The sequence below is a fragment of the Anser anser genome, assembly GCF_964211835.1.
Source record: "Anser anser genome assembly, chromosome: 1".
Taxonomy (NCBI): Eukaryota; Metazoa; Chordata; class Aves; order Anseriformes; family Anatidae; genus Anser; species Anser anser.
The window spans coordinates 189,916,872-189,939,168 of record NC_139720.1 but is presented as its reverse complement, the minus strand read 5'-3'; the positions used below and the strand labels follow the sequence as shown (position 1 = coordinate 189,939,168).

Genomic DNA, 22,297 nt, shown 5'->3' with positions numbered 1-22,297 from the left:
CACAGCCTAGGTAGGTGCTTGCTGACCTCTGGCCTTCACGAGAGGCCTCAATGTGAGCCAAGGGCACAAACCAAGCACCTTCCCCCACATCTTTTCACATCAGTGTGCCCCTGCACACCTCTGTGTTTTTATTGCTGTGGTTTCCACCGTGATTTGTCACAGCTATTTAAATTGTCAGGAGAGGAACACGAGTGATCATAACATCTATGGTGATGGGAATAAAGGATTTCCCAGTCGGGTTAGGTCTTAAAATAGAAGATATATTTCAAGGTATAAACTTCTGTGCTGAGAACACATTTGCCTTTACATTGCATCTCTTCCTCCGTCTGCCTGATCAGTGCAGAGGGGCCGAGTGGCCACGTGGCCACTGGAGGATGCTGTGTGAAGGATCCCGGCACTGGCACCGCTGGCTGCACCAGCTGCCTTTGTCTGTGTCCAACTCACATCGCCTCAGATGACACAGCACAAATTCCCAGCACACGAGGCTTAAAATTAAAAAGATTTATTTCTACGGGGGGAGCTCCCCTGTGGGCTTCCTCGCGCCGCTTGGACTGTGAGCTCATGCCACAGCTGTTTCCCTAATGGGGCTGTGAATAGGACCTTCCTCCTCTGCTGGGCAAATAGCTGTCCAAAATCTTCCAGCAACTCCTATCTTTCAGTCCTCTGACTCTGTGAGCTGCTGCTTTGTGGTTCCAGATTTCCAGGGGAGTGGGAGAGGAACAGACACATGCATGGTCACCTAAGCTCCTTTTCTGTAGGAAACTAGGCTAAACAAGCAGGAAACCTTTAAAAAATGTTTTTTTTAACAAAATCATAAATACCACCCCAACCCTCTAGAGCCTTCTGATGACACAAGAACAGTGAGTCAGCAGTCCATGGCAGCTGCTGCAGGCTTCGGGCTGTACCCAGGAAAGGAGCTGGGCAGAATTTAGTGTCTGCATCCAAAATCCACACCCAGCTTCTACAAACCCTGGAAAAACCTGGTGTGTATTAGGTGCCTCCCTGCTTATTTCTAAAAACTCGAAGCTCTTGTGCCAGTGAGCAGATACTGCAAGCAAGGGCTACAGCACCGTGCTGGGCAGCTGCATCCTCCACGTGCTGAATGGGGGCAGATAACACGCCAAGCCCCTTCATTGCACAGTCACTCTCAGCCATGAGCAGATTTTGATGAGAAGAGGACACCTGAAGTCGCTGTATCCCCAAGCTAGGTGTCTGGCATCAGCTCTGAAGGCCTCTCCAGGTGCTGGTGCCCAAGGCCAGGTGCAAAAATGGGACAGGCACGGAGCTGGCACGCTCTGCAGCCCCGGCTGCCCACCATGCAGCACGATGGGGGGGCTCTTCAGCTCCCCCCTACCCCAAACCTGCATCCTCCCTGCACGGGGGGAGGCTGAGCACTCGCCTCAGCCTTGCATCCTAGCTCCTTTTGGATATCCAAAGACAGAAACAAATACACATTTTTCTTTAGCAATTTTTGCTGTGCTGTCTGTATGGGAAAATGGCCAAATCTTAAGTGCCCGGACTGTGCGGTCAGTGGCGGTGAAAGGACCCTGGGCCAGCTGTGCCCAGCTCGGGCAGCTCAGCTGCAGCCCTGGGGGCAAGGTGGGATGGCACAGAGGGAGGGAGGTGGGCAGCATCCTTTACCACCGCCATCTTCCCTCTGCCGAGCCTCACGCGTTGTCTCTCTCCCCCCTCCCCAGGCAATTATCGGAGGAGAACGCGAACCTTCAGGAATATGTCGAGAAAGAAGTGGAGGAGAAGAAGAGGCTGAGCAGGACGAACGAGGAGCTCCTCTGGAAGCTGCAGGGGGGAGAAGCCGTGAGCCCCGTGAAATCCCCGCCCGCATCCTCCACGTCTTTCTACCGCTGCTCATCGGGGAACTCCTCTCCAGCTAAAGCCAGAACCGTGCGGCGATGATCCGGCAGCCGTGTGCTGATGATCCCCTGCCTCGTACGCATTTCCACCCTGCTGAATTTCACCCTCCGAGGAAGCATCGCCATCCGTGGGCGCCCAGGGTTCGTGGCTGCAAGCATGCTCCGTAGCTGCATAGCTTTACACTAGGCAGGGCACCCTTAGGGTCCCCACGTAGGAGCTCCTGGTTCTGGCACGTTGATTAGGATAGCAAAGAGGACAGCAAAAATTAAAAAAAAAAAAAAAGGATAGCAAAAAGTTAGGGTAGCGGCGAGTTAGGGTAGCGAATGTTTAGCTCGATGTGTTCACATTTTAACTGTGGTTAGAGCCAGAAGTTGGAAAATACTAAATTAATGGTTCGTCGGACTGAACTTCTGCTGCAGTATTTCAGGGTAGTCACAAATAGAGTTCCGGTTGTGAATATTTCCGTATGTGTGTCTGTGTTTATATACATGTATGTACTGTACCTTTATACCTATATATAGACGCACACACATATATATGTAGTTGAAGATGTTCCGAATTGCATTTTTTTATATTCTTGGATACTACGAAGTGCTGATATATTTTCATTACAGTCAGCAGTTTTCTAACTCGTGCCTAAGACTTGTATCTAAACGAAACGCATTTCTGTTTAGCCTCCCAGGAATATTTATACCCGAACTAGAAGAAAGTTACACCGAAGTAGAAGCGCCTTCCAAATGACCACCAAGTGGTACTCTATGTAACGTGAACACCAGCGACTTTTCAATTCCCAGACAGTACTGCCTTGAACACCGTCACCTTCGCATTGAACACCCGATGAGATACGCATACCATTCACTGCTTTTTAACTCTGCATCAGTATTGTAGGTGGAGATAGGCTAGAGATGAGAAACCTGAGGGTTTTAGTCGATTTGGGAGAGGTTACTGGTTAACGTGTGTCAATTTTAGAGTCTTGAAATCCTCAGTGTCTTTTATCTTGAGCTGTTTAGGAAATAGTCAGAATCTCTGCTTGGAGGTTACTGCCCATTTTGATTTATTTCAAGTCCCATAAGCAAGAAGGAGAAAATTACTCCTTCGGTCCTTGACCTTTGCTGGCCAAGAGCGTTAGGATGAGCTGTCAGGGCCTGCTTGGGGCCCCTGAAGCACCAGGCGAAACACAGAGGACTGCATGGTCGCAAATGAGGTCAGAAGCCTTTTCCTTCCATATATACCTATTATTTCACACCTCTAAATTTTACCCAAAGTTACAGAGCACTTTTGAGATTCATGGAAAAGTCTGGCTAAACTACCTTTAGCTTCTCTGCCTGGAAGCAAAAAAAAAGCTCGCCCTGGCTGAGCATTGCCCCTGCTTGCCCACGGGGGCAGGAAGGGCTGCGGGGCCCTTTTGGGCACCGACAACAAGCAGGGGGGAAATGTCCCATAGCGTAAATGAAAAAAAAAAAATAATAATAATAAAAGGGAGATCTGTGGGATGGTTTTACGTTCCGCTAGGGGCGAAGAGCCTGCACGCGGTCCTGCCCTGAGCACCGGGGTGCAGGGATGGGCCAGGCGGTGCGTGCAGGCGCGTGGGTGACCGTGGGCAGCGTGGGACACGGGCACGGGTGGGGTGGCACGGCCGTGCTGCAGTGCCCGGCCGGGAGCTGCGCTCCAGCTTTCCTGGGACGCCCTCAGGATTCACGGGCTGCGGCTCAGACACAGCTTCAATCACCATCAACACGCCCCTGGCCCCCGCCGCGGCGCTGACGAGTAACGGTGATCCTTTTTTTTTTCTCCTTTTTTAGAGAAATTTATTTTTGTAGAGGCTTTTGCATGATACTGTGATACCGAGTACATTGAGCATCTTGTTAGAATAGACCTTTCCACACCGACTGGCTGTTGAAATGCATTACTAGATTTTAGCGTGCCCAGCAAGTACGACCTGAAAATAGAATAGCTGCGTAACACACAGACAGACACAAAGCCCCTCCTTGCCAGCACGAAGTTAAATCACTTTCATCCTTGCTAAGTGCACAGGCACCTGCAATACCTACTGCCTCGCCGTGTCTCACTCTGCTGATGCAATCCTGACACAACCGGAGTTGGTACCACGATGCTGAACTTCTCCAAGCTAAACACGGCAGAGTGTATTATCAGCTCGAGATGGGTTGGCCAAGCCCATCTTTTTATTTCCGCATTGTTTTCCTCTATATCTGGTGCTTTCCTTCTCTCTTTGTTGGCTTAACTTCATATGCAAGAGATGCTTCCAGCAGTGAATTGGGAGTGGGGCTTCAATGGTGGGAGAATGGGGACCGATCCCAGCTCCACCATCGTTTGGTGTCGTTGCCAACCCCTTTCCCATTGAATTTTTGCCTCCCAATCCTGCCTGTCACTGGGTTCTTCCTTGGTGTGGCCTCTGGAGCCTGCCCGATCGCTAGCAAAGCTGTGAGAAGCTCTGCCTGGCCGGGAGGGATCCAGCAAACCTTCCCTGGGGGGATGCAGCGGGTGTCTCCTGCTGCTGCAAGCGCAGGAACAGAGAGTTCTTTCCCAAAAAAAACATAATTCCTTTTTTCCTGCTCTTCCTCTGTCCTGTTCCTCTTTATCTCTGGGGAGAGGAGCGTTCCCAAGGGACGGGGACCCCAAGTCACCCCACTTGTGCCACGCGGGTGCAAGCCCAGCTCCAAGCCTTCGTTTTTGGGGTCTGGCGACTTCCCAAATGCCAGAGCCGCTGTGGCTGCTTGCCCCACTTCACAGGGCAGGGCGGCCTCGGGCAGGAGGCAGTTTTATGACAGGAGGAGGAGGCAGCACGTGCCATGGGCACCCACCACCAGGCTGGCCCCAACGCTGCCCTCCCGCCTCGCTAACACACGTCTTCCTCGGGGAGAGGGCGCCTGCCAAGTGCCTGGCGAGGACGGCGGCGGGCTCGCACACGTCCCTGCGCAATACGAGCAGCGGGGAGGCAGAGCGAGGACCCCGTCCTCCCTTGTTCCCTTTTGGGAGTCTCCAAAAACTCTCACAAAGGTGGAGCTGGGAATTCAGGCCTGGCATCTCCCGCTGCGAGGGTGCTTGGGGTTAGCTCGGCAGATGCACGGCGGCAAAGGCTGGTGGTGGTGGCGGGGCCGGGGGAGGAAGGTGAACGCTAACGGGTGCAAAATCAGGTATTTTACGTCTCTGCACTGATTGTGTTTGTGTCCCATGGACACGCCGAGGAGCCTCTGTACAGTTCCCACGCAGTAGGAGTCCCGTGGTCCGGTTTACTCTGTGGCTAATGAGTACAGGAAGAGTTTGTATTATTTCAGTTACGATGTACAGATAAGTGTAATATATTCCTGATAATAAACACGAGCGCCAGCACACGTAAGGGGCAGGCGCATAAAAACCTGGTGTGGCCTGAGGTGTCTTCTGGATGTCTGTGTGCACAGAAACTGGGGTGAACGAAAGGCAAAGCAAAATCCCATCACGGCATGGTAAAGACCTCTCCAAGGTCGGTGCTCGCGGATGAAGGGCGTTTGCCCACGTTCAGCAGAGTTTGGGAGTTTGAGACCCGCTGGAGTTTGGGGATAAGCTCACCTGTGCTGGACGTATCTCAGCAGACGCTGAAACAAGCTGCGAGGCAGAGGAAGGCTTAAAAATCAGGATAAACGACAGGCACGATTTATTTGGTTACCGAGAAAAAAAAAATGTTTTAATGCTGTACCACATAATTACAAGTGAATTTCCAAATTCCAAAAGCTTCGTTTGGGGGAGAAGTATTTACAGTGTTGGCAGGATTAAAAGTACGCTGCACGCTCGCGCTGTGCTCTGGGGGCAAGTTTCACATTGTAGAACTTAAGGCTTTAATTGCTACGTGAACACAGCTAAAAAACAAACCCAAACGAAACCAAATAAAAACCCCAAAACAAAGATTAAAAAGTAGATCTGTTTGCGGAACAAGCATTAAAACTATTTACCACGCCTGTAAGAAATATTCTGGGAAAATCATTAGGAAAATAGACCATCAGACAACAGAAAGGTATATACACTTCGCTTAATAATTAAAAAATAAAAATATACAGACTCTTCCATGGCTTCAGTCAGTAAAAATCGCTTCGCTGAAGGAACGGCCCTCGCTCACCACTCATTTGGTAGCATGCCGGCTCCGGGGTGGGCAGCGCCGTGCTCCCTGCCCTTCTCCCGGCACGGGTGGCTCGAAGGCAGGGCCACAAAGCGTGGCACCGAGCAGGCTCGCCCCGCGTCTTGGAGCAGGAGCAAATACCCTGAGAAAAGCCCGTGAGGCTGCCGGTGCGAGCGGCTGGGGACCCTCAGCACTGTGCCCTCATGGGGTGCCCTCCCTTCGCCCGCCCCGCAGCCCCGCACCATGCTGACACCGCTCGAAGGGCGACCTGCCCTCTTCCTCCCCAAAAACTCAAGCCCAGCGGGCATCGGGAGGTTATCCGAGGATTTAGAAGCAGAGATGCTTTTTCCACGAGAGGGAACAGGCGTCCTTTAAAAGGGGATGGTGCTGAGACGCAGGGGGGGACTGCGGGGAGCCTTCTGCTACGGGAACCGGCACGGCGCGTCCTCCACCCCTCCGAACCCTCTCCGCTGCCCGCCAGGCCGGCGTGTGCTCGCTTATTCACCGGGATGGACGATAACAAAAGCTCATTTGTAAGTGGTTTTCTGGGGGTGGAAATGCTTGTGCTAGCAGGAATTCGAGAAATCCCACTGGAATCGGTTAATACGTAAAAAGCCACCGCTAAAGAAGCTGATCTTACAAAACACAAGCATAATACCCTAACAATATTGCTTGCTGCTCCCCGAGCCAGCGGGAGAGACACTAGCTCCCCGCAGGCACGACGCAGCCGGCGACTGGCACCCTGCGAACAGGAGTTCTTCCCAAACCCTGCCCAAAAACAAGGAGCAGGGCCGCAGGGGCTCCCCTCCCCGTCCTGCTGCACCCCGCGGCACAGAGCTGCAGCCGCCGAGGGGCACGGCACGCACCGGGCGCTGACGGCTGCTGCCCAAACCGGTGGCAAAATCCACCCCGAGGGGTGAGAAGAACACAAAACAAAGCCAAAACCCAGCCAGTAATGACTTTCAGCAACCAGAGAATTAAATTTGTAAGCAAATAAGCAAAATCTAGTAGTTTTTGTTTTGTTTTGTTTTGTTTTACGCCAAGCAATTAGCTCGGGGGAGCGCTGTTCTGACAGTTTTCCTTGGGGAAAGGCTGGCTGGCTCCGTGTCGGAGGGCTTCTCCGCAGTGAGCAAACTGCGACCGACCAAACAGGCTAAAATAAGGTCAGACCTGCGGGCCAGATCCTGCTCCAGAGGACCAGGCAGGCTGTGTTTATCACAGACACAAAAGGATCTGTTCTTGCACCGAGCAAGGCATCACTCCTCTGCTCCTCCCACCTCCTCATACAGTGAAATGCTCTGCGTCTGTACAAAACACTCTTACAACAACAAAACAAAACAATTACTGAACTATTTACAAAGAAAAGCTCAAACGAGTGAAGGCATATTGTTCACAACAGCGAGGTTATAGCAGCAGCTGCATGTCCTCAAACATACCTGGCTTCATCTATGTTACATGCAGACATCAGCAGGGAGGCAGAGACAAAAATAAACCAACAAAATAAAATTAAATAAAAAATAAAAACTCACCTATTCGCAAAGTCCTGGGCATCATCCTAGAAAGAGGGAGCCCATTTTTTTTTTTTTTACACCTTTCGGGTTACGAAAGAGAAGCGAGGGGGGACGGAGCCACGAGGAGCCCGTGCCAAAACCGCTGTCCCCTCCTGCCACTCGTGTCCCTGCGGGCACATCGTGCCAGGGACAGCACGGCCCCGAAAAGTGGCAACAAAACCTCCAGAGAGGTGGCCCAGGGTGGGCTGCAGGAGCCTGAGACGGAGAGAAAAGCCCTCAACTCCCACAGCAGATTTGCAGCAGGTGGCTCTGGGGCTGGGACGGGTAATGGCACATCTGAATGCAAGCTCTGGTGGAACAGAAGGGTTTTCCTATGGAACCTCCTCGGAGAAAAAAGAAGCCAAAGAAAAATGGCCCCAGCCCAGACTTTCCCTTTCTTCTAAGTGCTGCAATTACATGCCACAAAAGCTGAAGTCAAGTTACGGAATATAAATACCAGAACAGATCCCTAAGCAGACAACAAAAAATAAGTTAACATTTATATTAAAAAAAAAAATACATACAGCAAGAAATCTGCATATTTTTAAATAATTCTCTTTGGAAACACCCTTCCAGTCAGAATTCATATCGTCGATGCTGAATGTCTTAATTGCTCACAACCGGTACCCAAGGTAGAAAAAAATGTCCTTAAATTTTTGGTACAATGGGAAACGTAAATCCCCTCTGAGTTTTCCTTTTTTTTTTTTGCCCTCCTACCACATCTTCAGTTCTTTTCAGGAGGCTGTGGAGTGCATCGAGTTCGCCCGTGTTTAAAATAAAACAGATCTCAACCTCATGGGTTTTAATTTTGATATTCTTCTCTCCCTGCTTGAGCAAAGACTTCATATGTGCAGAAGGAAAAAAGGCTTGGCAGATGGTCAAGGCCATCTGCCGGTACGAAAGCGCCCTGAAAATGCACCCAGAAAGCAAAGCACAGCTTCCAGTCACTCTGTCCAACTCCACCCCGGCAATCCCCTGCTCAAGTCAAATTTAGGAGCCTGTTCCTCAGCTCTCCGTCAGTACGACAGGGACAGGAGCCCTTCCCTTCATCCCCGAGAGCTGTGCCGACAAGCACATCAAGCTGCAGAGGGCGCCTAAGGAAGCATCCAGCCAAGTTAGGGAAGGGGTTTTCTGCAGTATCTGTTCAGGATTTGCTTTTCAGTACAAGCTAAAACGTGAGTTTAAATCAGTGGCGTTACATGGGCATGACCCACCTTTCTAATGCTTTAGCAAGCCTTTCTTAGGGCAAGGAATTTGGCTGGGGAAAGATATTTGAGGGAATTAAGAAAAAAATTGTCCTACAGCAAGGCCGAGGCGACCTCTGGATTGCCAACTCCACGCAGACCCTGGCCTCACCTCTGAATGTCACAGAGTCGCAGCATGCGTTGGAGCAGGCAGAGACATCTTTCACTAGACCAGGTTGCTCAAAGCCCCATCCAACCCAACTCCAAACGCTTCCAAAGACGGAGATTTCCCACCTTTCACAGTGGCCAGACTCTGGAGAGCAAGCCCACAGCAAGCCCGGCCCTGGCACGGCGCTGAGCACGGCGCAGATGCACCCAAACGCTTTGCTTAATTCACGTGGCCCACGCTGGGGCAGCTCTTCCGACTTCCAACCAACCTGATGCGCGGAGAGGAAAGCGGGGCCCTACTTATTTTCTGACCCGGGCTCGCGAGCACTTCTGCCACCCCACCAGCTGGGCCCCACCGCTGGCAATTTTTGACGCGAAGAGGTAGGAAGGCTCTTTGGAGACACCCGTGCTATTAAAGCCATTCAAGTATTCGCACCAGCTGGTTTTACGACAAAACCTAGAAACCCCTCTGCTGAGCACAGAGTTAGCAGGAACATCCGCCTGCGTTATCTGCACGCTGGCAGACGACCACTCACCCAACAAGCAGCAACCAGAAACCCTCCCAACGTTCCACAGAAGTGGTGCGCTTTAAAGCATACGAATACTGAGTTAAAAAAAAAAAAAAAGTTAAATACAGTAAAAACTATGAAACCCAACACTTTAAAGACAGTAAATCTTGCGGGTGCTTTCTTAACCAGGTGAAAGCTTGTGTTTGGCAAGAGCCTTTTTGGTTTTTTTGTGCGTACGCAAGTGGTACAGCTCGCATCAGGTGAAGTAACGATCTGGTCTAAGCACGACAGTAGCGTTGCGGATCTGCTCCGTGTATGATCAGGTAGAGTATCTGGGGGGAGGTAATTCCCAGGGCTACTGAAAGGAGGGCCTTTGGGAGGCCTGGTTTCATAGCAGCATTTAAGGTTAACTGGCACACAGAAGCCGTTTTCTTTCTACACGCACTAAAAAATAAAAAATAAAATTAAAATAAAAAACAGGAGAGGGAGGAGGGGAAGCGCATAGCCCCGGGTTAGCTGACAGCGCTGCTGGGAGCACGCCAGAGGTGCGGCTTTTTTCCTTGCCATCCCTTTTAACTGCGCTACGAAGCAAACTGCAAGCTGCAGCAACAGGGCCGGGGATTCCCACGTTATGCTTCCTGGTTTCTGCATTACTGCTTAACCGGGGGCAACGCTCCGGGACCCCCCTGGCACAGCTGCCTCGGCTGCAGCGGTTCCCCAGGTGCCCGCGAGCCCAGCGCACAGTCATTTGCAGCTGTCCGAGCCAGCCTCCGTGGTTCTCTCCGCGTCTGCCGAGGCTGCGTACGTGGCTTCCACGCTGTGCCATATTCCGTAGGTGAAGTAGATGATAAAGCCTGCGGGAACCGAGGGGAGAGAGCAAGGTTAGCTCTGTAAGGGAACACCTGGACCGGGGTTCAGCTCGGATGATGTCCACCGGGAAGAATACAATCTAGGTTTTAACCCAGGTTATAAAACCCGCCACTGGAACAAAACCAAGAAAAAGTAAAAGCGCGAGCACAAGGACTGCTCCTTTGAACACCTTGCTTGCTGGCTCACAGCCATCCTACTGCTCTGTATCTTCTAGGACGGATTTCTCTCATGGTGACATAAATCACTCTTTCCTCAGCTTGTTTTGATATCCAGTGGCATCATAAAAGAAGGCACAGAGGCGATTTTACAAGTTAAAGAAACAAAAATGCTCTGGCCATCTAGGAGGTTTGTACAGAAGGGGTTAACTTTTGGATGAACCTGTCTGCCCCTGCATAAGGCAGTGCTGTTTTAGCCTTGGGATGTCCTCAGGCCAGGACTTCTTAGGAAAGCGTTGACATTCATGGGTACATTGGAATGAGAAAGGAAATGGGAGAAAAATGAGATGTGGGCCAAAAGGAAGCCATCTGGAGCATGGTTTTGCCATGACCAGGTTCAGAGTAAGGTGAGCAGTTGCTTCAGTAAGCCCTAACTCTTCAACCCTCCAAATCTCCTTCCATTACAGGAAAAAGTTATAAAGCAGTAGCCTGGCAAAGCTCCTGAAATCCTACAGACGACAATAAAGTGACCAGACAATCACAATCCCATGCCACGTACTTCTCAAGATCTCCCCCTGCATACTAAAGTACGCAAACTAACAAAATGGCAAAAAAGGTAGCATTTGCTTCCATTTCTATGTAGCTGTGCACCAAGACATTACAGAAGCAATGCATAAGCTGCAGGATGGGCAGTTGTTCTGAGCTCACAAAGGCTTCATGACCCCTAAATTTAAAACAAAGCTGGAAACACACTGCCTAACTGGCTTCAGTAGGTTACCTGGAGGTTAAAAGAGAGCAGAATCCCTCCCTGGGATGCTACAATAAACTTACAGTTAACAAAATCTCATAACTTTGAACGCATGCCTTTTTTCTTTCTTAAACTCACCTATGAGCATCCAGACTGCAAATCGTATCCACGTGCCAAGGTCTAGCTGCATCATGAGGTAAACATTCACAAAAATACTCACAATAGGAAGAAGGGGCAAAAGAGGTACCTGGAAAAGAAAGAGGGATACATTACATCGGCTGGAGAGATTAATGGGCAGGTAGTAACACTGCAGCCCGGGTTAAATGGGCAGTGACGGCTGTCACCAAGGCTTCAGCTGCCAGATCTGAGATAAACCAAGGTTAGATCAACACTCAGGACATCGACCCCCTGTGTGAGATGGATGCGAACACCCCCACTCACATCACTCCCCTCTGTTTTAAGGATGGGTGTCCTTGTTTGGGGTCTGGAAGGAGGCAAGAAGCAAACTTTAACTCCAATACTGTGAGGCGAAGAAGAAAAGAGGAAAACTAAGGACAGCATCAAAGCAGGCACCTACCGAAGACCAGGAGAACAAACTAAAGGTATGTTAGAGGATGGACCTGAAGAAATTCATCCAGCAGGTACCAAGGAAGTTAAGCAACACACATTAAACTACTCCAGAGCAAAAGGAAAATACAAAATATTGTAAGAGACCAGTGCAGCTATGCCAACAGTGATCTGAAAAGCAGAAGAATAATACAATAAAGCCAAAATGCAAAATCAGAATATGAAAAACAGCACAATGTAGAGACAAAATCAGGAAGGACTAATTTTAAAAATAGAAAAGTCTGTGAATATAGTAAAACTGAGAGGAAAGTGAAAATAATTCTCTTCACTTTTAAGGAAAAGGAGATTTACAAATACAATTTTTAAAAAGTCTGAAATATTTTAAGCCTTTCCTGGTTTAAGCTTCAACAAAAAACATCCCACACGTTCATGGGGGCCAGCCATTCCCTTCATTAAGGACGGGATGGACATACAAGTTAGAAAAAGGAAGAATATTTTCCTAAATTAGGCGCTGTCAAGTCAGTAGGAACAAATGACATTGCCCTGGGGGGGTAAGGTATGTATCCAGAGACTGCAGAAATGATCTCTGAACTATTAGGCGTCTCCGAGAGCTCTTGGTAGACAAATTACCTATTAAAAAGAAATATGGGAAAACAACTGGGGAACAAACCAGTCAGCCTTGGATTCCTGGAGAGATTTTGGAGAAAAATCACTAAGCACTCAGGTTGTAAATGTCTAAAAGACAACAGGGAGATAAGAAACAGCCATTACAGATTCAGCAGTGACAGGTCTAATTTTCTGTTTCGGACAGGGTAGTGCCTGAGGGCAAAAAAGGGAGTTGAAATATCCTGAGTGTCAGGAAAAGAGATCTCCTCAGAAGGAAGTTCGGAAAATGCAGCCCAGACAACAGCTCCTAACTTTTCTGCTCCTAGGCACTTTTTTTCCACTTGCGGGACCACAACCCAAAGATGAGCTGCAAACGCTAATTTGAGAAACCGCGGTTGGATTAAATTTATTGAAAAACTCTAACTTAAGAGCAGTCCAAATGAGAGTACTTTGGAAGACAGGATTAGAATTCAAACCTGCCTTTGTAGATTGAACAGCCTGTAATCAATACGAGGAAACGTGACCTGCAGGATTACACCAAAAAAAAGACTGGTATTTTCTCAATACAAAAAGGATGGTGCGCTTGGGCAGGGCAAGGGAATGGCTAGAGTTGCTCTTACTTAATTCTGTTAACGAGAGAATGGTCATCCCTTAGTCTGCATGGCCAACAGCAGGACACTAAAATATCAGCTAAACGTGCACCATGGAAATTTAGACTAAGCTATTGGGAACAGCTTGCCAGCTGTCTGGGCAGCACAGCACTGAAAATGTGACAAGGAGAAGGGCTGGCGTCTTCTGCCAACCACCTCCCAGACGGCTCTTTTCTAGCTGCACCTCCCAGGGCACTCACCTTAAAGGAAAGCTTGGTCTTGCTTTCAGGCTGTTTCCATATAACGAAGCTGACAGCGAGAACCAGTATCGCAGCAATAATCCACACGGCCTTTATCAGAATGCTTGGCTCGAGGGCAGTCAAGATACAGCTGCCCACGATAAGGAAACCTGTGAACGGACACCAAAAGCTTACTGATGCTTTTTTTTTTTAAAAAAAAAGAAGGAAAAAAAAAATACAAGCAGGGCAAAGCAAAATCTGAAAGCACAGCAAACAAAACTGCAAAACAAGAAAACTAACGCCCTTCCCTTATACACCCCCACACACCCCATCTGTGTATTTCTCTTCAAGTCATCGATTTAACCTGCAGATCCTCAGTTACCTTAGCTGTTACAAGAGCTCATTGCAATTACAGGTAATTGCAAACAAGCAAGGAGATGAAATTTCCCTCCACGGTGAGCACAAGGACCTGCCAGCTGTCTCGCTGCCCCCGAGCAGCGCTGCCCGGTGCTTACCGATGATGAAGGTCGAGACGTTCACCACTGAGCCGGAGAATTTGGAAGGGTCTGAATTTGGGGGACACAGTATGGCTTTGAGGGAACATTTCTCCTCTTCCTCTGGCAGAAACCCAGCCTGCGACTCGCTGGTGCTCACAGACTCGTTGTTATCTGTCTCCTCTGTTGTTCGAGCCATCTGGTAAGCCAAATTAGGCTGCTCTGGCTGATACCTAGGAAAAGGGAAGCGAGACAAAGAACGTATGGGCTTGGCATAGGGTAACACACAGAAAACTATGACTGCACCCCACATCCCTATAGCCTCAGAACAGGCACACATAATGTCTACAGACTTGTGTTTCAGGGGAAAATCTGAGGATTTTTTCACTACGTGAGCAAATACTATCAGCTATCACCACCTAAAGCTTGGTTGTAACGTCCATGTTTTAAGCTGGAGAGCGATCTCTTCCATAAACCCTGTCACCCACATCACCAAAATATTACCAGGTGATAGCAGGAGGCCTGGAGAAGGACGTGCCAGGAGAACAGTGAGATGGTCGTGAACAGGCCGTGGGTTTATCTGTGGCAGCTGGGCTCTCGTGATCTGGTGTGGAGGCAGTTGAACTAACAGCTCAGCACATATCACGCCCTGGCAGCTGCTGATCACACCACACAGTGACATTCCTGGTGTGCTGTCCCCCTCTGGTCCAGCCTCTTGTTACTTTGTCTACTGCTACATAGCAAAGAAATGTATCTTTTTTATTGCACATGTGGACAAACACCCCATTTAGCAGGGCCCTGACGCACAACCACATGGATCCATACACAAAAAACACTCTTCCAGCCCCAGCTCTTTTTTTAAGGCTTCGCATGTGGCTCTCAGCTCCAAGCCTAGCTAAAGGAGAGGAGCATTTTGCCAGACCCCTTAAAATCACTTCTGTGGGGATACGTTGACAATGAGAGCTTTTGTGAAAGATGAGTTGTGAAACGCAGTGAAATCCTTGGGTCCAGCCGTAGCAGGGTATTAGTCACAGCACCTTACAGCTTTGGAAACAGTTGAGGTTTTTCTTCAATAGGCAGCCAAAGCAGCTGCCCTGGCTGCTAAAAGGCTGGCTGTCAGCTCTGCAGATCTATGATGGGGAAAATGCCACATGATAGGTACTGCAGCGTGCAAAAGCAAATTAGGAAGACATTTACAGCCATATGGAGAAGAGAGGGCTGGGAAACCAGAGGAAAGGTATGAAGGGCAAGGAAAATCCTCTAGCTCTGTGTGCTGGGGCAGGATGGACAGCACAGGCACAGAGCACCAGTATTCAAGTACAGTGTTGGCCCTTCATCAGAGCGTAGTTCAAAGCATTTGCTGTGAACAGGTAAAAAGCATCCACTGGATTTTAAATAACTCACTGAGCACAGAAGGGTATTTTTCAGCAACACAGTCTTCAAAATCCAGCCCTTCTGGGTAGAGTGCTGTTGCCTGTGAGGTGCCAAGCAATTAGGACACTCCATTTTCAGCTTATGCTCGGGAAGCTGTGCGAGTTCAGCCCTCGTAAAAGACATGCGCTAAGGTACTGATCCTGCAAACCCACGCTCAACTTCACTACTGCTGCTAGACTGTTCCTACCGCCCTACTTGGGTGACTGAGCACAGGAACAAGCTGCCCAGAGAGGTGTGGGGTCTCCTCTCCTGGAGATAATCAAAAGCTCTCGGGACACAATCCTGGATAAAACGCTCTAGGGGACCCTGCTTGAGAAGGCAGGTTGGCCTACACAATCCCAGCCCCAACCATCTGTGATCCTGTGATTACTTCTGGGACGACCTGCAGCAGTTCGCTGCTGACAGGATGGTATCCTTGCTGACTTTCTGTAGGATGCAGAGCAAAGGCAAAAGTCATGAGCAATACAGCCCCATCTGGCTTTAATGCTCAGGTGAGAGCTGAACTCCCACTCTCACACCTTCTCACAGAAATGATGGAAGGAGATGGAATCCCCACGTGTCTGACCATGAGCTGGCTCTGTTCTTCAAACTCCAAAAAGGAACCAGATGTCCGAGAACCTTCAGCCCTGCTGCTCCTGATAGCTCCTTCCTTCCCACTGCTCTCGTCATAGTAGGAGCATACTGACAGGGACCCCTTTCAACAACCTATTTCCTCTTGAATCCTCTTTGAAAAGCCTGAAACTCTATCCCCAGTAGGAACAAGAGTGATGAAGCAGGCGTCCAGGACCACCCATCTCTCACCACTACCCATGGGCACATCTCCTAGGACATGCACGGCCTGACAGCTGAAAAGGTGGCGTGGACCAGGGGCTAAGCAGGTCCTGAGGAACCCCTCGCACCTCCAACGAGTATAAGAGCCCACGACCTTAAAGAAACAAGTCTTTCGCACACTTAGCTGGAGATGTTTGCAGTTTTACTGGGTCTGTGGAAATTATGAGGGCATCTGACTGCCACGTGTGGATTTCTGTCCGTGTGGTGCAAGAGAGGCTCTTTCTACATCCCTACCTCAGCACCAGCACGCAGGCTGCCACCAAGGAGTAAGCCAGGAGGGTCCCGATAGACATGAGATCCACCAGATCTTTCAGGTCGAAGAGAAAAGCCATAACAGCTGTGGGGGGAGAGGAAGGTGAGAGGGAAGGAAAACATTAACACAGCAGAATATACACGCACATCCCCGGAGTGTTATCAACGACACGGCACAAGTGCGACTGTTGCTCGGGACTTGGCAAGGGGAACGCAGGGAGCTTGTGTCATCCTGAGACAGGGAAAGGCAGGACTCACTGAGCACCAATGGCCTTGTCACTCCCTGACTCTCGCGGACAGTCACAGTACTGGAAGCAAAGGAACCACTTATTACTGCAAATGTCACCCTGTTCTTCTCATACGGGGATGCTGAAGCTAGGACACCCTGTAATACACCTGTAAGAGAAGCGAGGCTGGGGTAACACTCATCTCTGTCAGCAATGAGCAAGCATTTAAGCCACAGCCTTGTTGCCTGAGTCCCCCAGCACAGCCGCAGCACCTCTGAGACCACAGTTATCTCCTAGAAGTACTAAAAAAACAAAAAAAAAAATTAAAAAAACTACAGTCTGCCATCTCTTACAGATTACTTTGCTTGCACGCCCTCACTAGGCAACTCTGCTGTACAGACCTTTGTATAAACGCCTTCAGAAGGAGAAGCAGGAAAATGCAGGACAGACCTGCAGTCAGAGATTTGGATAACACTTTGACACCACCGGTCACACGAGAGCAAAGGGGTTTCAAAGCTGAGCCTGACCCGGTCTGTCTCTAATGCGCTGCCTCGAACTCAAAAGCCAAAGCAACGCTGAATCTCAGGTGGAAAGTGCTCCCCACGCCTGCAGCTTCGGTTACGTGCTATCTACCACACTGGGGTGACCAGGAGACACTGCAGACTAGGTTTTCTCACTTTATCTGGCTCTTTACGCCCTGGTCTGGACTCAAGGCTCCCTGAAGACAAAAATGTGAGGGAAGTAGCTGTGTAAAAAACTCCACGGGGACCAGGCCGCAGCCGCAGGAGGCTGAGCTGTTTCACTGGAGCTTAGAGCCCATCGTGACAGTTTGGCAACAACTCCCCAGAGGTGGCACATTCTTCCACCAGAGGCTTATCCCCGATTTGGATGGCAGAAGGTAAAGGAGAAAGCAGCACCACTCTTCTGCTCGCGAGGCACTGCAAGGAAGGGGGTGGCTGTGAGAAGAGGATAAGCCACTCATCTTTGCTGTCTGGTTTAATTCCTGTGTTCTTGGGAGGCGGGCGAGGGAAGGGGAGGACAGGACCGCGACCAGCTGCGACTAACTGATTAACAAATGCCTGTGCCACGGGGTCCATCTGCTTGTCTCCGGCTGCTCTGGCATCTTCCACCAAGCAGCTACCTACGGACAGGGCAGGATGCAGGGGCCGCAGCCAAGCCAGGCCAACAGCCCCAGGGATGCTGGGGCACAGCTGGCTGCCACCGGCGGGGGGTTAATTATTTCTGAAGCCGGCAGAGCACCCGGGGAGTGGATGAAGGCAGCTCTTGGCATGAGACAGGATGCCTGCAACGAGCTCTGAGCAAGAGGTACAGACGCACAGCGAGCTGTTCACGTTCACCCTGCCCTTGTGCTTCCAGGCCTCGGAAAGCCAGGGCACGCTCTGGGAAGTCACGCTGTGCGGTATATCCGATTAGCAGTGAGCGTCAGGCAGGCTTATCTGCCCCCAGGATGAGCTTATGTCTCTGCTCCTCTCATTCATGCAAGTCTTAGGATCTTACCTGCAATGGCTCCTGATGTCACCGTTGCAATTATTGGAGTTTTTCTCTTCTCGTTGACTTTGGCCAAAAATTTAAAGAGAAGTCCGTCTTCTGCCATAGCATAAATTATTCGAGGCATTGGAAACATGGAGCCGAGGAGACTAAGAGCAGAGAAAGGGGAAATAATCTACTTACAACACCTCCTGCTGAGCACAGGAACACAAAAGAAATCAAGTTTATGGCAGTAGAAACACGGAACAGGTGGCTTTCATTCACTTCAGCTTCTCTTTCAAGAGCTCCCTCTGAACAGCCCCGTTGCCGATAGCTGGCAACGGAGGCACAGCTCCGCGATTTTGGATAACTCAACTCAGCCTTGGGGCACAGAAACAGCCTGGCTTTCAGGTGTCAAAACACCTGTAACTTCCTTCAGCTTCTATGAGTCGCTCACCTAATTGCATATGTCTAAGCTGAACCGAAACAGCAGGTCTCCGGGGAGAATAAAGACCAAGACAGGCTCTGCCTCCAGCCTGCCCTGCCTCGCAGCCAGATGGCTGTCCTGCAGGCAACCCGCAGCCAGCCAGCCCTGGCTACTGTAAGCCCCACACGCTCCAGAGATGCTCCCTGCTACCCGACATGAGTCTGCTCTCCACCCAGCAGGCCAGGATGTCTTGCAGGCAAACTGCACAGGCATTGTGGAGCTGTTTCCATCACTCACTGATCCCAGGTTCGTATTACAGACACACACCGATTGGGTTTGCTGCCAAGATGGGTGTTTCTGAAGTGACACTGGTCATGTGCGTCGCTGAAGTTTATCGCAGGTTGAAATCCTGGGCTTTTTCAAGCCAATAGCTCTGAATTTCATCCCTGATCCCAGCTCCTCTGCTAATAAAGACCCAGGGGAAGGTGATGAAGGGAAACAAGCTGGGCCACTACACAGCCCTGACACGCACCGTTTTGTAAAGAAGCTGGAGATAAGTGTTTGCTTTGAAAGAAGCACCAAGGAAGAGCAGCGTCTCACCTTGTAGAAAGTGCACACAAGGAACCGACCGCTACCGCATAATTGGCTCCATCCCAACCCACATATTTAAAGGCGTTGGGCAAAGGGCTGTTGGTATCCAGCTGGTAGTAAGGCATCATGAGCGTCAGGGCAGCTGACACACCAAAATAAGCCACGAAGCAGATGAGCAGAGACGCCACGATGCCAATGGGAATGGCCTTCTGAGGGTTTTTTACCTCCTCGCCTAGAAGAAAGAAATTGGAGCATCAGCTCAAAGACGAGCAAGAACTTTATCCCAGTCTAACACTTAATGGCTGGAGATTTCAAAGGCTCTATGGGCAGTAAGGCTGCTGTGTGGAGCTGCACACTCTCAATGGCCTAAGGAGCCCTTCACATACCTCAGACTGGCTGTTTTCCCCCACTTCTGCTGCTCCTGTCATTCCTTCAGACAAACATTTGTGGATGACGTGTAAACCCAGACATAGAAACAATCAGGATTAAAGGCAGTGCCTTCCCCAAAAAGGGTTATTTTTATCTCCAACTGCTCCTGCTATCCCACTGATAGTGCAGCCCAAAACAGCTCAAACTCACAAGTGACGAGACAAAAAATAACACGCAGTTGTGGGGCAAGTATTTAGGTCAGAATTTCCATCAGCATCTCCACCAAAGCAACTGCACTGTGACCAGACCACTCTACAGGCCCAGTTCCCGGGAAGGTCAGGCTTTTCATTTCACATGAAAATCACAGGGCTCTTTGAAAATCCCTTTCAAAAAAGGTCTCCCTCTGTTTTTTATAGACTATTTTGGACAACCAAGTTGGGGCAAATGTGTAAAAAAAAATCCTCTAAATGCAGACAGTGATTAATTAAGAAACAGCTTTGAGGCTTCCTTGTTCTCCAGATCTGCTTCTGTCTCAAAGCAAAAGCTTCTGAGGCTTGGCATTTCAGGAGGATGAACCAATAAGCAGACTCATACCTATAAGTCAAAGACAGATGAATGTGTTTCTCCTCCAAGGAGAGGCCCTAGGGCTAACTGAAGTAATGGAGCCAGCATTTCTCAAACTCCTTGGAACATGAGGCAGTACTGTTTTATCTGTCTTTGTGATGATCTCCTCCCTCTGTTCCAGCTTCCAGTTGTTGAAGCAACTCATTTCTTGCCAAATGTGAAATTAAGGGTAATCCTTCCTTTCTCCAGGGGAATTAGATTCTTCTAAGCCAGGAGAAATGTGACAACGCTGATGGTTACTCTCTCAGAAGGAGATCTCTGAACCTTTGGAGATAAAAACTCCCCTTCATTTTGAGGCACTGCTTTAGGTGGAATACTCTTCCTTGGAGGCTCCCTCTTCCTCTGGCTCTTTAAATACTCCAAGCCAGTGGAGCTTGGAGTATTTAATAACCTGATTAAAGCATCATCTAGAGTTAGAGGTTCAAACTCCACCAGTCACACAAGAACCTGGGTTTTACCTCATGCCTGTTGGTAAAACTGGATGTGTTTTCTACTGAGTCTGATCTGGTTATTATCAGCAGTGGACAACCATGGGATTGAGCCGTGGAGGCAAAGAAGGAGGGAAAAAGCTCTTTTTATAGGTTATATGATCTAGCCACCTGCCACAACAGCCAGAAGGCAACATTCGTGCACCCAGGGACTTGGACGTACTCAGCAGTTTGAGTATTAGGAGCAGCTGAGTCAAAAATGTATTTCAGGCTGAGGTTCACAGGGAAAATGCATGCAGTGTCACGGATTACTCATCATCTGTGCTGTAAAACATTCCTGAAAGCCAATCAGCCAGCAACCAGGTTCACATCTGGAATGGAAACATATTCCCTCTTACCTGTAGTAGCAATACAGTCAAATCCAACGAAAGCATAAAAGCACGTGGCTGCCCCTGAGAGGACTCCTTTCAATCCATAGGGCATAAACCCTCCAACACCATAGAGCTTTTCTCCCTGGGTATGACTGAAAAACATGACACGGGGTTAGAAGGCATTCTGCCCCGATGGCAGCAACAAGACTAGTCATACAGCTCATACCGACGTCCACAGCTGGAGTTCAAAGGAACACGCTCTCCTTTTCACAGGCCAGCACACAAATGCTGAGGAAAATGCTCAGCCCTACCCACTGCTGAGCTTTGGACTGGCCTGCAGCAGCCTGGGGAATGCAGGGAATAAAAATGGTTCATGGTTTATTCTCTCCACCTGTATTTATGTTGGGATAAAAATGTCCTGGCTAAGACAGGGAGAAGATAACATGAATACTAAAATTTCTCTCCTGATAATATTGTATGTGTGTAGATACACAGGTTCATTTCAACAAGCTTTTGAAAAAGCACAACATGTAATTCTGAAAACTGAAGACAGGGAAAAATGTAAACCATCCACTGTTCACCTAAGATGAACCCGGAAAAGGCATGAGGAGACATCAGAGCAACGCGGGTTGCCATGACAGTCTAAAACCTACCCAATGCTCCACCCTCAACATCAAAACTCCCCTCACCAACCTTGTATCCAAATCCTGTGTGTGAGGTGAGGTGCAGGCACCTCTGACAAAGCAAATAATTTGCTGAGCCTGAGCCAAAGCTCATTATAACAGACAGCTAACGACTCCAGTGCACTCTGGATCAAAGCCTGAGATACACCTGCCTGTGTACATGTACAGAAGATCCTTCAGTTAAAGTAACTTAGGACACTCAATTTTGAGGAAGAAGCCTTGTAAAGATGAATTAATTCAATTAAAGCAAATCCCAAACCTGCACGTCTTATCAGGTAGAAGCATCTGAACTCTCTTGTAGGAGTTCCACTGAGAGCTGAAAACTCACCTGTTATTTGCAGAAATAGCACAGCCTAAATGTGGATTACTCTGGAAATAATGATAAAGAGAAGCAAACCGCAGACAGACTTTACAAAAATAGCAAGAGCTACGGGTGAAAGAGCTACAGTTACACTTTGAAGCTATTGCACTAATTGCTACTTGCATGGGAATAGCAGGAAGGAGGGAGGGGGGACCTTTCCTACAGAAGCAATTTGTTCGAAGGGAAGAAGATCACAGCAGGTTGAATTTTTCCAGAGAAGCTCAATAAGTGGCTTGTATACAAGCCAAACTAGACCCATGCAACATTTATAAATCTCTCCGGCGTGTGCCAGCCTGTGTTCCCTTGCAGGCCAGCATGAGGGGTTTAGATAGTGAGCCAGGACTGAGCTGATGGACGTGGAGACATTTGAAAGCCAGGGAGCAGTCATTCTGTGTCACACAGTCTCAAGTCAAAAAAAAAATAACAGCCTTGTATCACTGGCTACCTTTGCAAGCTCCTTATTTTTGGTCTTTTTTGGGAACAGAGGATTTTGGCCAAGCAGCAAAATGTCATTAAAAATGGATTTGTGATATGCTTGCTGCAGTGCG

The 22,297-nt window shown here is 49.2% G+C and overlaps 2 protein-coding genes across 8 annotated transcripts in view; one reads left to right on the top strand and one right to left on the bottom strand.

Moving 5' to 3' along the window:
* MTUS2 (microtubule associated scaffold protein 2) overlaps positions 1-7,873 on the top strand; it is a 298,437-nt gene extending 290,564 nt beyond the window's left edge. For all 6 annotated transcript variants that reach the window (XR_014588415.1, XM_083849406.1, XM_083849408.1 and 3 more), the window contains one exon: positions 1,698-7,873. Coding sequence is in view for 5 of the 6 variants with exons in the window: in XM_083849406.1 (XP_083705532.1) it covers positions 1,698-1,914 (217 nt within the window). In the remaining variant the exon portion in view is untranslated. The remainder of the gene's footprint in view (positions 1-1,697) is intronic.
* A 1,671-nt stretch (positions 7,874-9,544) lies between these two features.
* SLC7A1 (solute carrier family 7 member 1) overlaps positions 9,545-22,297 on the bottom strand; it is a 36,098-nt gene continuing 23,345 nt past the window's right edge. For both annotated transcript variants that reach the window (XM_083849487.1, XM_083849488.1), the window contains exons 5-12: positions 20,733-20,857; positions 18,923-19,145; positions 17,926-18,065; positions 16,163-16,265; positions 13,685-13,896; positions 13,191-13,339; positions 11,306-11,414; positions 9,545-10,248 (exon numbers count right to left, since the gene is read on the bottom strand). In XM_083849487.1, coding sequence (XP_083705613.1) covers positions 10,139-10,248; positions 11,306-11,414; positions 13,191-13,339; positions 13,685-13,896; positions 16,163-16,265; positions 17,926-18,065; positions 18,923-19,145; positions 20,733-20,857 — 1,171 coding nt within the window. In that variant the 3' untranslated portion in view covers positions 9,545-10,138. The remainder of the gene's footprint in view (positions 10,249-11,305; positions 11,415-13,190; positions 13,340-13,684; positions 13,897-16,162; positions 16,266-17,925; positions 18,066-18,922; positions 19,146-20,732; positions 20,858-22,297) is intronic.